General features: G+C 42.5%; 1 protein-coding gene across 3 annotated transcripts in view; it reads right to left on the reverse strand.

The window, feature by feature from the left end:
- The window catches only part of LOC134450701 (myosin light chain kinase 2, skeletal/cardiac muscle-like), a 36593-nt gene extending 18818 nt beyond the window's left edge, over positions 1 to 17775 (reverse strand). For 2 of the 3 annotated variants that reach the window (XM_063200646.1, XM_063200645.1), the window contains exon 1: positions 17607 to 17775. In XM_063200646.1, coding sequence (XP_063056716.1) covers positions 17607 to 17747 — 141 coding nt within the window. In that variant the 5' untranslated portion in view covers positions 17748 to 17775. Of the gene's footprint in view, positions 1 to 17571 lie in introns of all 3 variants that reach the window. The other variant, XM_063200647.1, reaches the window with a different exon arrangement.
- Between the last annotated feature and the right edge of the window lie 167 nt (positions 17776 to 17942).

Here is a 17942-nt window from a genome sequence, read left to right on the forward strand (position 1 = left end):
GAAGTGCTCCCAGTGCTCGCAGAAGTGCTCCCAGATGTTGCTAGCAACTTCGACGTGGCCATCCTAGCTAGCCCAGCTAGTCTCCCTCTTAAGTTGGCCTTTGCCGAAGACCAACTACGGCTTAGCTCCCAAGCATGCTTTCAACCCCTCAAGTTGTTCTTGGAGCCTGAGTTAGCAGTGTTCCAGAACACGCTACTCAAAGCACACCACCATTCAGCTTACCTTGCGGCACTAGATCTGACACCACTCGAGTCGACCCCACGGTCTCATCCCGTCAGCCACCAGGTCTCCAGTTTAACCCAACGTTCCAGAACTTTGAGCTTACCCTTATACTGTTCACATTTGCATGGTTTAATGCAACGGTCCGAAACCAACATACCAGAACACACACTGGTGCACGCTCTTGCCGTGCAAACGAGCAACCCAGTTCCTGCAACCAATGTGTCCGACTCAGCATTAGATGAACCGTGTCCAGGCTTCGAACAGGAAGTTCCACGTCAGCTTACACAAGCCGACAGCCTGACTAATGTCTTTGGTGGAAAAAACCCACAATCTTTAATGTAGGCCTATGCTATAATGTGTTGTACCGTGGCTCCCACACTAAAATGACAGGTGTACCAGTTTTTTTTTCTCCAACCCCTGTAGACCCTTTTTTTCTCAATCAGGTGTTTGTCAGTCAGTCCCTATGACATCAGTCCCTGCCTGCCAGCTCATCAGACAACTCACCACACACACACACACACACACACACACACACACACACACACACACACACACACACACACACACACACACACACACACACACACACACAGCTCACCAGACAACTCACTACACACTCCAACCCGGATCACTTAATGCACTAGGAACAAGGATATACCCAACAAGGATTACCCCCACCCCCCCGACACACACACGCACACACACAAACAGATATGCACAGGCCAGACACACACACACAAACACAAATACACACAAACAAAACTACACACACACACACACACACACACACACACACACACACACACACACACACACACACACACACACACACACACACACACACACACATACACACACACAGTTGAGGACATTCTGTGTGTCTTTTATATGGTGAAACTGAAGACAAGTTTCCACGTCAGTTTATGCAAACATATCCCTAACGCCACGCAAGGAAGCTACGGATTTCTTTTTATGATTAGGGAAACATATAGACGTACAGACACACACACAGACACACAGACACACACACACACACACATACTCTCTCTCCCTCGGCGCCCCCATCTCTCTGAGTGTTGACAGCCCATAAAGTCAGCTGCTCTATCTCATGCAGTGACTAAGTGCCACTAAACCAGAAAGCATGCACACGTACACACACACACACACACACACACACACACACACACACACACACACACACACACACACACACACACGTACACACACACACACACACACACACACACACACACACACACACACACACACACACATACGTACACACACACACACACACCACACACACACACACACACACACACACACACACACACACACACACACACACACACACACACACACACACACACACACACACACACATACGTACACACACACACAAAACATGTCTGTCCTTCCTTACACACCAACCAGCGGTAGTCGGGCGTCATCGGTGCAGGAGACTACACCACTGGATATGTCCACAATTTAGCACATGCATCCCCTTTTCTGAGTTGTGTGCAATGCAATAGATAGAGTGGCGCTCGCCGATCTTTTTGATGTTTGCTACGGAACTATGCTATACAATCATAATAACTGTATTTGTATGGCACAATATCATACAAGGCATGCTGCTCAAAGTGCTTAACAAATGGATAAACATCAATGTTAAAAATGAAAATAAAAAGTGAAGTAGAAAAGAGAGACAGAAACAAGAAGGAATAGCAAGAAGACAAAAGAAGAAACTAAACGGAATAGAGAAAATAAGTAGGTAGATAAATAAGTAGATGTAGAGAAAATGAAATAATGCATGTCCTTTTATTCGTCTTTATTGTACACACTAACACAACTATTAAAACATGTGTCTTGTCTGTCTAATGTCTAATCCATGACTAATCAGTTATCTTATGTTCCGGTCTATATGTATTCTATAGGTGGCAATGGGTAGGTTATCCCTCTTGTGGCGTGGGGGTAGTACTACATATTAAATTACTCAGGATACTACAAGAGGCATAAGGTCCACAAGGGTTAGGATATGCTTAGGTCTGCGAAGACGTGTGTTTTTTTGTTGTTGTTTTTTTTTTAACTTTGCACGTGACTGGAGAAACCACTTGTCTGACATTTTTAATGATAGGTTTGATCTACTATTTTAACAATTTACAGATTCGAGAATACCGTTGAAATGAGAGAATCAACATTGACAAGTTAGTCCATGCGAGCAGCCATTGTTTTCCAGAACAACTATCGTACTCCACTTATTTTGGCCTTCTCTACTACAGTACTGTATGCTTAAACTTTGACTACGCCACTTCTCTGAAAAACCTGACATCCTGATGGTGGAGTCAGAGCTATGTCAATCTGAAATGCAGCCAGAGAGATCCTCCTGTAAGCTCACGTCACGCAGCGTAAATATACAAGGATCTGTGTCTAGAGACAGATTAGGCTGAAAGATGTTTGCTCTCAAGAAAAATAAATCTGTAAAGTCAAGCAGTGTTTGGTGACCCATCTTATGTACAACTAACAATGTAGCTACATACCAGTGTTTCACCCAGAAATGTTGCTAGTCAAGGTGGTGGGGTGTTAAAAATGTTTTCTTTTTTTAGCTAAGCACCTTTAGAAATTACATTACTAACAACATGAAAGCTTTATCTTTTCAGGGGCCTTGTCAAGGTGGCAGATGTGTCCTTTCAAGGTGGCCAAGGCTTAGCAATAAAGTGCGGGGGGAAACCCTGCATTCCGATGACAGACAAATTGAAATGGATACAGCAACATTCAATATATTAGCATGTTGTAAAAGGTGCAATGTGCCTTCAGATGCAATGTGTTTTCAGGTGCAATGTGCTTTCTGTACAATATTTTCTTAACCCCTTGAAAACAACATAAAGAAGCACATGTCAAAAAGTGTTTTGACAGCTAACAGCTGAGAGCAGATGACAGATGCCCCAACAACCAACAAACAGCCCCCCCAAACATACAGTATGTCCCTAACCACCCCTTGCCATCAGTGACCCCCACCCCGACCCCGTGCTGTTCCCCCTCCACTCTACTCCACTCCACTCAACACCAGCCCCCCAAACCTGGCGTCAGTCACCAATAGGGCGACAGGCGTGGAAGTATCTAGAGGAGTAGGCTAAATGTCACCTAGCACGTCTCCCTGTGAAGTTGCTGAGCAAACTAAAGACCTGTCTGTCTGTCTGTCTGCCTGTGCTAATTCCTTTACTAAGACACGGAACATGGTCAGACTTCTCTCTCTCTCTCTCTCTCTCTCTCTCTCTCTCTCTCTCTCTCTCTCTCTCTCTCTGTGCCCCTTTCCCTCTCTCTCTCTCTCTCTCGCTCTCGCTCTCTCTCTCTCTCTCTATTTCAGGGGACCTAGAGAAGGTGGGGTCTGTTGTAAAGGTGGTCACCTTGAATATGGGCCTAAAGTGCATGGGGAAATCCTGGTTTGTGTTCATAGTAAGGAACCTTGGAGGACTTTTATGGCCCTTGGAGGAATTTTAAGTGGCCCTTCGAATGAAAAAAGGTATACACACACACACACACACACACACACTCTCTCTCTCTCTCTCTCACACACACACACACACACACACACACACACACACACACACACACACACACACACACACACACACACACACACACACACACACACACACACACACACCCACACACACACACATACACATACACACACCGCAGAGTGACTTAGACTGAATCTTTTTTTGAATTATTATTTTTTTATCACATATCTTTTTTTATATAATGTATTTGGGCTTTTTCGCCTTTATTTGAGATAGGACAGTGAAGAGCGACAGGAAGCGAATCTGGAGAGAGAGACGGGGTAGGGATAGCAAATGACCCAGGCCGGATTCGAACCCTGGGTGCAAACCCTTGAGCATGCAAGCCCAAATGTGCGGGGCTTAGCGCGCTGCGCCACAGTGCCCCCAGACTGAATCTTTCAACAGCAGGAGACATTTATTATGGGCTGTCATAATGTGGGTGACAGGACGCCAGCCCGACCGATAGCTTCATCTACCCCTCGCTTGAGGACCTACCACTGATCTCTCATTCTCACTTCTTAAAGGTACACTGTGCAGGAAATGGTCAAAAAAGGTACTGCAACTATGCTGCTCATTGAAACTGGGCTGCCTATTGCCAAATTTGATCTTCGTGGCTATTTTTGGAAATTCAAAATGGCGGACCATGGAGAAGATCCCCCTTTTCATGCATGAAAAGTGCAATTTTTCCAGTCATAATGAATACTTAGAATTTGATGGTGGTGGTAAGTATTCATGAAAAAGGTAACAGTAGTGAATGGGCAGCATGAATTCTGGAAATAAACAACTAAAAATCTCCCACAGTGTCCCTTTAAAGGACAAGAGCACTATTTTGAACACGAAGCCCCTTTTCTGAGTTGTCTGCAATGTTTTAGAGTACCCCTCGCCGTTTATTTCATGTCTGTCTCTGTTATTTGTCTGTCTCTTTTATTTGTCTGTCACTGCATGTTGAAATTGGCTGAAGTTATCCTTTAAGAACATTGGACATGCCCATAGACGGCTTTGTAAAGCCAATTGAGACAAAATCCAAATTAGCCAAATCATGGAGACCGCGGCAAACTGTAAAACATTCAACTCAGAAAAGTGGCTTCATAAAAAATATTGCACTTGTCCTTTAATCTCCATAACCGAGAAAATACTGTACTGCCATTATCCAGCTAAACAAGTTCCTAAATAGCATAAACATTATGGGCATTGCGGGTGAAAAATATAGGGCCAACTCTGGAGGTACAGTAGGCTATAATTGAAGATCTGGAACACCTATGCACAGCCAGGTTCCAGGTGCTGGTGAAGTGCAGTTATCAGTAATCCATAGTAAGAAAAGAAGGATCACCGCACACTGGTGGACTTAGTTTTTGCTGTTTTATTTAGGTGAACAACGCGTTTCGCATTGCGCTTCGTCAGGTTCACTTTGACATTCGCATACCTCCCACAGGTGAAATAGGTGATTACCGGGTCACATGACCTCACCAGAATACCGTGACAGATCACAATAAAAACAGTAATATAAATAGAAATTCACATTTCATAACACTACAGCCACTATCTTTGAAGATACATTTGTTACATTAATTCCCATTTAGCCTGGCAAGCAAATTGTTTTAGAAATATACAACATTTATCAGAAGGGCTTCAAATAGTTCATTTAGGGTCATGTTGCTCTTAATAACCTCTGTGAAAAAGTGCATGGTGCAAAACCCAATGTGCAAAGATGCAGTGTGTAATAAATATATACATATATACATTAAAATCTATACATTAACAATTCATGTTGTATCCCTTAATCTCAATCTATAGGATCATCAAAACAGTCAAGATCCATAATCATCATCAGTAGGGGCCTATATTAAAAAGTCAACAGAATCACAAAAATACACTTAAATCTTGTAGTTCATTCAGGCCATGTGGTTCCACAGTGTTAAGTTCATTTATCCAGAAGGCCTCTCTCTGTAAAAGCTGTTTAATTAGGTTGCCCCCTCGTGGGCTAGGTTGTACCCTTTCAAGGCCAATGAATCTTAAAGTAGAGGCTGATCCATGGTTCATAGCTTTATAATGTCTGGCTATGGCGTAGTCCATATTGCCATTTCTTATCGCCCCTTTGTGCTCAGCAATTCTCATTTTTAGGTTGCGTTTTGTTTGACCTACATACAGTAATCCACATGGACACTTCAACATGTACACAACATGTGTGGACTGGCAATTGATAAATTCTTTTATATGGTATTTTTTGCCAGAGTGGGGATGACTAAAAACTTTGGTGTCAAAGGTGTGAGAGCAACATGCGCATTTCCCGCATCTGAAATTGCCATTCAGTCCTCTATCAAGCCAAGTTGTTTTAGGGGTTTCCATGTATGTGGAGCTGACCACAATGTCTCTTATGTTCTGGCCTCTTTTAAAGCAGAACCTTGGTGGTGATGATGAGAAGTGTTGTAAGCTAGGATCACACTGTAGAATATTCCAATGTTTTTTGATAATGTTTTTGACTTGTTTTGATGCCGTGGAATATTCAGTCACAAATGTAATTCTGTCGTTACCATGTTTGGGTCTAGGGTCAAGTAGTGACATTCTGTCTCTGCCATGGGCTTTTTCAATGGCCTCATCAATGAGTGTTGGGTCATACCCTCTTTGTTGAAAACGTTGGGCCATTTCATTAGCTTTGGTATCAAAATCGTTTTCATTGCTGCATATTCTTCTGAGCCTGACAAACTGTCCATAAGGAATATTTTTAATAGTATGGTCAGGGTGGAAGCTAGATGCATGTAAAATCGTGTTCCTATCTGTGTCCTTTCTGTAGATAGAGGTTTCCAACCTTTTTTCAGCATTCACTGATATGAGTAAGTCCAGAAAATGGATTTTCTCAGAATTATATTCCATGGTAAATTTCAGTGAGGGGTAAGTTCCATTTATGTAGTCATTAAAATTCATCAGTTCTTCTTCAGACCCCACAAATATTGTCACAATGTCATCAATAAATCTCTTAAATAGTAAAATATTTTTAGCATATGGGTTGTTGTTAAAAATATATCTGTCTTCCCATAAGCCCATGTACAAATTTGCATAATTCGGTGCAAAGGGAGACCCCATACTTGTTCCTTGGGTTTGTAAATAATATTTGTTATTGAACATAAAGTAGTTGGACTTTAAAATGAATTTGGTGAGTTCGAGCAACAATTCACAAGGTAGGGCATCACTTCTAGTCATTAAGTAACTGTTCATGGCCTCTATCCCCCCCTCATGGGGGATGTTGGTATAGAGACTTTCAACGTCAAATGTCACTAAAATTGCATTGTCCGGTATATGAACGTCACGTAAAAGTTTTAAAACATCTCTGGTGTCAGCGACATAGGATGGAAGGGACGTCACGATGTCTTTGATGAAATGGTCAACAAACTGGCTTGCATGTTCAGTTAGAGAGTCTCTACTCGCCACAATAGGTCTCCCTGGGGGGTTGTTCAATCGTTTATGAATTTTAGGCAACAAATACAATACTGGTGTCACAGGATCTCCGTTTTTCAGATACTCAATCTAATAGAAATGTGAAACACAACATCAGTGCACTGGAAAGAAATGCCTTAAATGAATTGAAAGAAAATGCCAATATTGTTATCAAAAATGCGGACAAAGGGGGTGGCATAGTCGTACAGAATACCAAAGACTATGTAATTGAAGCAATGAGACAATTGGATGATTCTAATTTCTACCAACGGTTGCAACACAACCCAATGGAAAAGTTCAAGACTGAGAGAGACCGCATTTTGACTAATGCTTTAGAAAACAACTGGATAACGAAAAATCAATTTGAGTATCTGAAAAATGAAGATCCTGTGACACCAGTATTGTATTTGTTGCCTAAAATTCATAAACGATTGAACAACCCCCCAGGGAGACCTATTGTGGCGAGTAGAGACTCTCTAACTGAACATGCTAGCCAGTTTGTTGATCATTTCATCAAAGACATCGTGACGTCCCTTCCATCCTATGTCGCTGACACCAGAGATGTTTTAAAACTTTTACGTGACGTTCATATACCGGACAATGCAATTTTAGTGACATTTGACGTTGAAAGTCTCTATACCAACATCCCCCATGAGGGGGGGATAGAGGCCATGAACAGTTACTTAATGACTAGAAGTGATGCCCTACCTTGTGAATTGTTGCTCGAACTCACCAAATTCATTTTAAAGTCCAACTACTTTATGTTCAATAACAAATATTATTTACAAACCCAAGGAACAAGTATGGGGTCTCCCTTTGCACCGAATTATGCAAATTTGTACATGGGCTTATGGGAAGACAGATATATTTTTAACAACAACCCATATGCTAAAAATATTTTACTATTTAAGAGATTTATTGATGACATTGTGACAATATTTGTGGGGTCTGAAGAAGAACTGATGAATTTTAATGACTACATAAATGGAACTTACCCCTCACTGAAATTTACCATGGAATATAATTCTGAGAAAATCCATTTTCTGGACTTACTCATATCAGTGAATGCTGAAAAAAGGTTGGAAACCTCTATCTACAGAAAGGACACAGATAGGAACACGATTTTACATGCATCTAGCTTCCACCCTGACCATACTATTAAAAATATTCCTTATGGACAGTTTGTCAGGCTCAGAAGAATATGCAGCAATGAAAACGATTTTGATACCAAAGCTAATGAAATGGCCCAACGTTTTCAACAAAGAGGGTATGACCCAACACTCATTGATGAGGCCATTGAAAAAGCCCATGGCAGAGACAGAATGTCACTACTTGACCCTAGACCCAAACATGGTAACGACAGAATTACATTTGTGACTGAATATTCCACGGCATCAAAACAAGTCAAAAACATTATCAAAAAACATTGGAATATTCTACAGTGTGATCCTAGCTTACAACACTTCTCATCATCACCACCAAGGTTCTGCTTTAAAAGAGGCCAGAACATAAGAGACATTGTGGTCAGCTCCACATACATGGAAACCCCTAAAACAACTTGGCTTGATAGAGGACTGAATGGCAATTTCAGATGCGGGAAATGCGCATGTTGCTCTCACACCTTTGACACCAAAGTTTTTAGTCATCCCCACTCTGGCAAAAAATACCATATAAAAGAATTTATCAATTGCCAGTCCACACATGTTGTGTACATGTTGAAGTGTCCATGTGGATTACTGTATGTAGGTCAAACAAAACGCAACCTAAAAATGAGAATTGCTGAGCACAAAGGGGCGATAAGAAATGGCAATATGGACTACGCCATAGCCAGACATTATAAAGCTATGAACCATGGATCAGCCTCTACTTTAAGATTCATTGGCCTTGAAAGGGTACAACCTAGCCCACGAGGGGGCAACCTAATTAAACAGCTTTTACAGAGAGAGGCCTTCTGGATAAATGAACTTAACACTGTGGAACCACATGGCCTGAATGAACTACAAGATTTAAGTGTATTTTTGTGATTCTGTTGACTTTTTAATATAGACCCCTACTGATGATGATTATGGATCTTGACTGTTTTGATGATCCTATAGATTGAGATTAAGGGATACAACATGAATTGTTAATGTATAGATTTTAATGTATATATGTATATATTTATTACACACTGCATCTTTGCACATTGGGTTTTGCACCATGCACTTTTTCACAGAGGTTATTAAGAGCAACATGACCCTAAATGAACTATTTGAAGCCCTTCTGATAAATGTTGTATATTTCTAAAACAATTTGCTTGCCAGGCTAAATGGGAATTAATGTAACAAATGTATCTTCAAAGATAGTGGCTGTAGTGTTATGAAATGTGAATTTCTATTTATATTACTATTTTTATTGTGATCTGTCACGGTATTCTGGTGAGGTCATGTGACCCGGTAATCACCTATTTCACCTGTGGGAGGTATGCGAATGTCAAAGTGAACCTGACGAAGCGCAATGCGAAACGCGTTGTTCACCTAAATAAAACAGCAAAAACTAAGTCCACCAGTGTGCGGTGATCCTTCTTTTCTTACTATAATTGAAGAGTTAAGATGCAAAACCCCCTAAGTGCCTTTTCAGAAACATTCCATTATTCGTTTGTATGTAAAACAAATCCATCAAAATTGCATATTTTTAATTGTATTTATGTAATTTAAATATTTATATGTATCATCAAGTATACATGAATGTAAACCAAACCAACCACAGGGTTCCATAAAAATATAGAAGTGCAGGTCTTCAGAAATGGAGTTAGGGGGTTTTGCATCTGAACTCTTCAATGTATAAAATGACACTTGTAAATTGTATTAATGGTAAAATAGCATAACATTTGTTGTGGTTATGGTGGACAACGGTTGTGTTATGAATCCATACATGTATGTATGAACACAAACTTGATCTATGGGTATTGCAACTTAGCCTGACGATGCCTATGTACCTCCAGATTTTGTCTCCACACATAGTCTGGCGAAACCCTCCTAGCTCGATTCGCTGCACGGTTCTGCCAATCAGCAAACAGTTGAGAGTGGAGAGGCAGAACTCCCCCGTGGAGTCTGTTATAAGGTAACACTATTCACACTTTTGTCTTCTTATTTGTATGCATATTGTAACAGTCATGCTAATGAAGCACAATTTAAATTTAAATTTGAAATGGCAGAGTAAGATCAGACCTTCTCCCACCCTCCATGAAGACGGATTCCTCTTAGCTTTCGCCAGACTGTTTGAGTCAACAGTCGACTTTCATGAAGTGAGTGAAGTGAAAGCCCAACTGCAACTGCAAAACTCCAGCTCCCATTGTCATTGTTACACAGCACTCCACAGCACACAAGTGAACATAGCACACTGCACACAACGAAATTGCATTTATGCCTCACCCCTGCAAGGGGGCAGCCCCAATGGAGCAGTGCGGTGGGATGGTACCATGCTCAGGGTGCCTCTGTCAGGATGGGGGAGAGCACTGGATAATTACAACCCCCCCCCACCAACCTGGCGGGTCGGGATTCAAACTGGCAACCTTTGGGCTACGCCCTACGCCCTAACTGCTTACCTATGACTGCCCATAAAAACTGGGTGGGTTAAGCAAATGCATCGCAAAATGACTTGTATCAAATGTGTAGGTGTGTGTGTGTGTGTGCGTGCACGTGTGTGTGCTGCTTGTCTTTACTAAACTAATCTATATTCAGCACCCGAATTTAATTTAATCCTTCATGAAGTGGGTGGCAAAATACTGATATGCTTTTACTGACTACTCTCCTTTAGATATCTCTCTCTCACACACACACACACACACACACACACACACACACACACACACACACACACACACACACACACACACACACACACACACACACACCCAGACCCACACACCCAGACCCACACACACACATTAACTCAGGGCTGGGTGGCAGTCGATCTTAATGAGTTGTGTAAACGGCGGTCACAAGAGCTGTGAGAGTGAAAGCTGAACCCAGGCTGCAGTAGCACATTCCCCAGGGAGGGGTATAGGAGTGGGGTGGTGGGGGGTAGTTTTGGGTGGTGGGGGTAGTTTGAGAGTGAAGGGCAGTGGAGCAGCAGTGGGTGCCGGGGAAGGGAAGGTACAGGGTTGTTTAGGGTGGTGGGGGGTATGTGGGGCAATGTGAAGAGGTAAGGAGTAGTTTTGGCTGATTGTAGTTTTGGGTGAGAAGGACAGCAGAAATGGGGGGGGGGGGTAGACCTGAAGGAAGTAGTTTTGGGTGGTGAGGGTAGTTTTAGACAGCCTGGCTCTGACGCAGACCCTTTGTGCTTCGTGCATCTTTGTTCAACTTCCTGAGCTCCATCTGCGTGAGAACCAGGTTAAGTTTTAGAGGGATACTGAAAGACCCGAGGGAGGTACTTTTGGATGATGGGGTTAGTGTCAGAGTGAAGGATTGTGGCTTGGGGGGGGGTCTAGCAGCAGGGGAGTGAGGGGTAAGGTAGGGGTGCGGGGTGTAGGAAGGAGTTCTGAAGGAGGTAAAAGAAGCAGGCCAGGAGGTGAACCGGCCAGCAGGGCGAGAGGTAATCCGGCCCGTAACGCAGGAACACACGTGGCCCAAAAAGAGGAACTGTGTTCTGAAATAGAGACGGGGGCCAGAGGCCAGAGAGGTCATGTTACCCAAGCCCACCCCCAGCCCCACCCCCCCAACTCCCACCCAACTCCCACCAGCAAGCCCACAACCACCCACAGCAAACCTGTCACAGAGCATTCTAGAATTTGGAATAGAATGTTACAACAAAATGTTTCATGCTTTTATTAGAGTGTCTTGTGTTTTGGTAGTAGTGAAAGGTATTCCTTTATAGGCCTACTGTAAAATCTTGAATAAACCAGTTGTGATTCATGGTTTATCTGGTGGAAATGCTGCTTAATCAGTCTCACAGACGGTCCTGACAAGTGTTTCTAGTGCCAGAAATAATGTTGACATAACTCATTATATAGATTTTTTTTTATTGGCTACAGTTTCTTGAGTTGCAGAAATATTCATGTTCCTTTCACCTTCACGTTAGGTGTCCATAGAAACCTATTATGTTGGCATAAGAGAACCCGGAAACAATGGGCCAATGGAACCTCTCTCTCTCTACTCTCTCTGCTTATACTGTATGATGTTACATGAACACAGTGATGGTTATTAATATTAGGACTACAGTTATGATTATAACAACAGTTGAGATTATATGGTTATGATTACGATGAACACAGTTGTGATTATGGTTATGATTATGATGAACACAGTTGTGATTACGGTTATGATGACTATGGTTATAATTGACTATGACGTCAACGATGAGAACGATAATGGTGATGATGACGATAATGGTGATGATGATAATTATTATTATTATTATTATTAATAGTACTAATAGTAGGCCTATTATCATTGTTGTTGTTATTATTATTACCATTGTTATTTGTTGTTGTGATTTTTCAGCGATGTATAAAGAGACAGGCAGGGCCCTGGCTACCTAGCGTGGCCACAGAGCCTTAGCATTGCGAGGCTAGCATGTCTAAAAACAGGTAGGCAGACGCCCGCACAGCCATGCATGTGGCGTCGCGACGGCTATAAAACTGAAACACACTAATATTTACACAGTCTTGTGCAAAGGTCACCACCAGGCCACACCAGGAAGCCAGAGGTACAGTTATATGACCATCAAGAGAAAAATATTAGAGGAGTACATGTTTAATTGCTCATATAGAGCCTCACCAAATATATAAACCATAATAATCATCGACATTGACAAAATAAAATAATAAAATCAGAACAAATTCATTGTTAAATGTTCAATGACTGGATGAATGGCTGGATGGTTACGTCTTTGGATTTTTAACTGCCACATTGAGCACATACAGTATTATATGCCAATTATCTTTTTAAAAGTATAATTTACTTTACCGTATTTACCAAGTCATTTCACAAGGTAGTCATTTGATTGCAGCAGTTCATTACTGAATGATGCACCACCTTATTTCATAATAAGGGCAGTGACAAACATTCACAGAACTTTAATTTGGAACAAACAGTACAAACATGTGAGATGTCCCATTTTACTGTAAAAATAACATGTAAAGATGTACATCCTTGTCTTGCTAGCCCATTTTTTTGTCATTTAAGTTTTTTTTATTTTGATTTTATAACAACAACACAAATACATACAAATGACATTCAAAAACAGAAACAGAAAGAAAAAAAAACCCACAAACAAACATCGGCAGCAACAGAACATGACAGCACTCATCAACTACTCATTCACAGACACATCCATATACACACCCACACTCAGAATACATATCGTCTTGCTAGCCCATTAAGACGCAGCGTTATAAATTTGCTGTTACCAGAATGGCAATGACCACGTCCTAGTGCATTACAAAGGGCCCTGTGTTATATCATAATATTGTAGTACTATGGTAGTTAACTTTTCAATGAGTAGAGAACAACGTGCCACTGGAGGTACGGCATGCATTAAAGGGCTACGAGATTAAGATCCTACATACTGTTAAGTTTGTGCACTAAACACTGTACATGGCGCTTTACTCTCTTGCTTGGTCTCTTGAGGTTGGGACCGACTCCATCCACCAAGAGTAGCGATACCACACTCAGGCCCAGGGGCCAAATCTGGACCTGTGTTATTTAATTTGACCTGAGAGATCATTTCAAATGTACTTGGCCCATGTACACACCACTAATATATAGTCACATAGCTTAAGACTCCGCTCACTCCCTGTACATTGGGCCATGTCAGAAAACCTTTTTTGTATTCAACAGATGTAGAAGTACTCTTACTGATGTATTTAAATCAGGGCTTCGAACCGGTTCAAGGAACGAAAACGAAAACCAGGAACTTTTTGTATTTTACAGGGAACAGAAACGAAACCGGAAACGTTATTATTTTTTTATGTTCTGGAACGGGAACACTTATTTAAAAATAATGGTAACCGGTTAATACCGGTTAATACCGTTCCTCAAACAAACAAAAAAAAAGTCAATTGTAGCCAATTGGAGCCAATTTTGGTCCCCTAGGGGAAATTCTTTCTCTGCACTTTATCCCATTTGGACTAGTGAATCACATTGAAGTACACCCACTAGTCCGTAGCAGTGGGCTGCCTGCTGAGCGGCGCCCGGGGAGCAGTGTGGGGGTTAGGTGCCTTGCTCAAGGGCACTTCAGCCGTGGTCCAGTCGGGCATTGAACCGGGAACCCTTGGGTTGCCAGTCCAGTGCTCTAACCACTGAGCCACGACTGCCCCAAAAAAAAGTCATTATTTTCCTACGCACGTTACCATGACGGCTGAGGTTCACGTGCTGTGTGACATCAGACATTCTCTGACTGAATGGAGAGAGAGCTGTAGATTACAAAGTCTTCACTCTAAGAGAAACCACTGTCATACAAAAGGACAGAGTTTGCATTGCATTATTTTAAGACATTGCAGGGAAGCGCGTGTAAAGCGCACCGACAATGTTCGGCGTTATTGGGCATCCATGGCCGCTTCAAATATGCACAAACTCACAATGTCCACCATAGTGCTCCCCGTGACCCAAGTCAGCGTGGAGCGCACATTTTCATCATTGAGGTTTATTCTCTGCTTCTCCGCTTAGGTCGTCCCTAAAGGACAAAATTCTGGAGGATATTCTTTTCATCCGCTTGAATAAACAGTTTTGAATGTAGGCTGACTCATTTGCACTTCCGTCTTTCTTGGTTAACGTCAGTTAGACCTATGGGGAGTAATCAGCTGACAGGAACGAAATTAACCGTTCCGGGAACAATATTTTTTGGTTCTAACCGGTTCGGGAACGTCAATTTATTGGTGGAACTCAGAACCGGAAACGTTATAATTCCGTTTCTGTTCGGAACGGAACGTTTGGAAAAAAATAACGGTTCAAAGCCCTGATTTAAATTAAATTTTTTAAGAAAATTAAGAAACTAGTACATGATTTTAGAAAGTTTATAGACCAGTTACTCCACTGTACCTCATGAAGTATTGACACTGTAATAGTGCTTCTATGTATACTTTATACGCCTCTGCAAAAAAAATGTATGTATGTATGTATGTATGTATGTATGTATGTATGTATGTATGTATGTATGTATGTATGTATGTATGTATGTATTAGGGGTGGTACGGTTCACAAAATTCACGGTTCGGTTCATATCGCGGTGTCAAGGTCACGGTTTTCGGTTCTCTACGGTTCTTTTTTTTTTAGTTCATGATAAATGGTGCACTGGCTAATAGAATCGGACTTATCACTAAATATCCTACATATGGTTTGTATAGGCTTATAATGTGAAAATGGTGTGATTTTAATTGTGTCATCCTCTGATTTGGTCTTATACGCTAATGTTTTAATCAGAGAGACTGGATAAGATACTCCTAGAATCTCTGTTTTACATATTTTTCTGGGCAGTACATGAATTGCGGTTTGCGATGGATTGCACGGTTCGGTTCGGTATGTGTGTGAATTGTACGGTTTCGGTTTTCGGTGCGGTTTGTGCCATCCCTAGTATGTATCTATCTATCTATCTATCTATCTATCTATCTATCTATCTATCTATCTATCTATCTATCTATCTATCTATCTATCTATCTATCTATCTATCTATCCAGGGCTAGACTGGTACCAGAAACCGGCCCGGGAAATTTGACCAGCCCCACACTCCCACACCCCCACCCAACACTACAATTATGATGGGCTCAGTCTACTCTGTTAAGGATGTACTAAGATAGGCAGCCCCATCTAAATTGTGGGCCAGTCTACAAGGGGAAATTTGACTTACGTAAACAAACCAAAAAACAACAGCATGGGCCGCCGAGGACTGTCAGCCCACAGGCAAAATGCCCTGTATGCCAGATTACCAGTCCAGCCCTGTATGTACCTATGAATCCATCCATGTCAATCATTATGTATGTTTTTGAAACGGTATGTAATGAGATCATGTTGGAATTTTGCCAACAAGTCATTAAACAGGTATGCGTTTCACATAATGATCCATCACACACAAACAGGCACACTTGCTTACGCACGCTTGTGCGCACACGCACGCACACACACACACACACACACACACACAGGGCCACTGACAGCTTTGGCCAGGCCCAGGACAAATGCCGGGCCTTCTATCTCCCTGGACGCAGGACAGCTATCCACTTTGCACACCCCCCCCAACACACACACACACAGACACACATCTGTGTATTGGTTTGTGAAGGTGTCTATGAATATGTGTAGGGTTCCTCTATCTGTGTATTTGCCAGTGAAGTCGCGCATGCATAGACACATGGAAACGTATATTCCAAGTGGGTGTCGCGCCTTTAAGTTTGTGGCCAGGAGGGGAGGGTGCTTAAAGTTCCACAAAGTAATTCAATAGTACAGCAAGAGGGAACTCGCACACCACTGATGCCAATGCAAAATGAAAGAATTTTAATGCACGAGGAAAAGACGCAGTGCTGTGCAAAACTTTTTCGGTCTGCCGGTCAGACCATCATCAGTGCCAAACTTTTCAAATAAAAAGACACGCCCTAATATAGCCTAGGTGCAGTAGGCACACACATGCGGAAGGCAGTTTGTTCATTCAACCTAACCTGAAGCCAGGTAAAGGTGTCAAGTCAAGCAATGCCTATCACTAGGCTGCCTCCACAGTAGGAGCCATGGAGGTAGTATAAGACCTGGAGAGCGTGAATAAGTCCTGCCCCCAGTCTTTTCAATGGGAAATGCTAGGTTAGTTAATTCAGCCAAAATTGAACAAATTTTTCAGCTTCCAAAGGTGCCTTCACGGGCTCGGGAGCTCTCAAGACAGCTGACGACACTGCTGACGAGACAACTGAGTTCTTCTGGGCTTTGGCGCATGAAAGATACAGATCCCGGAACAGTCAGGAATCATGCGTGTTTTGTTTTGGTTCTCTTTTCTTTTTTTCACCTCCACTTGAGCCTCTACATCCACGACATATCATTTTAGCTTAAGTAGGCTCCACATCCTCCTCTTCCTCTATGCCTCTATGTGAGTGTGTGTGCCTCCTCCTCCTCCTCCTCATCTGTACATCTGAGTATCTGCCTCCTCCTCTTGCACCTCCTTTTCCTCCTCCTCCTCTTTTATACCTCTGTGTAAGTATCTGCACCTCTTCCTCTTTCTCCTCCTCTTCCTCCTCCTCCATACCTCTATCTGAGTAGTATCTCACTGCACCTCCTCCAGCTGTACCTGTATGTGAGTATCTGCCTCCTCCTCCTCCTCCTCCTCCACCTCCTCCTCCTCCACCTCTATACCTCTGTGTGAGTATCTGCCTCCTCCTCCTCCTCCTCCTCCTCTGTACCTCTGTGTGAGTGTCTGCCTGCACCTCCTCTGTACCTCTGTGTGAGTGTCTGCCTGCGCCTCCTTCTTCCTCTTGGGTGCGATGAACCTCCACCACAGGCGTCTCCATACGAGGGAGGCGATCAGACACACGCTCCCAACAATCCACACGTTGCGGTCCGTCAGCAGTCCCTCCATGGTGGCCAACTAAGCTCCTCCAGACCCCTCAACCCTCTTCCCTCGTGCTTATATCCAGGGTATAGGTCTACCGTCCAGTCCAGTCGTCTTCCTTTCCGTTTGGGTTTTAAAAAAAATATGTATGATGAATTAATCTATTTCTCTCACTGGCGAGATATTGCCTCAACTCGCACCTGTGGTCTTGCCGTGTTTTTT

Source organism: Engraulis encrasicolus, chromosome 6, assembly GCF_034702125.1.
Source record: "Engraulis encrasicolus isolate BLACKSEA-1 chromosome 6, IST_EnEncr_1.0, whole genome shotgun sequence".
NCBI lineage: Eukaryota > Metazoa > Chordata > Actinopteri > Clupeiformes > Engraulidae > Engraulis > Engraulis encrasicolus.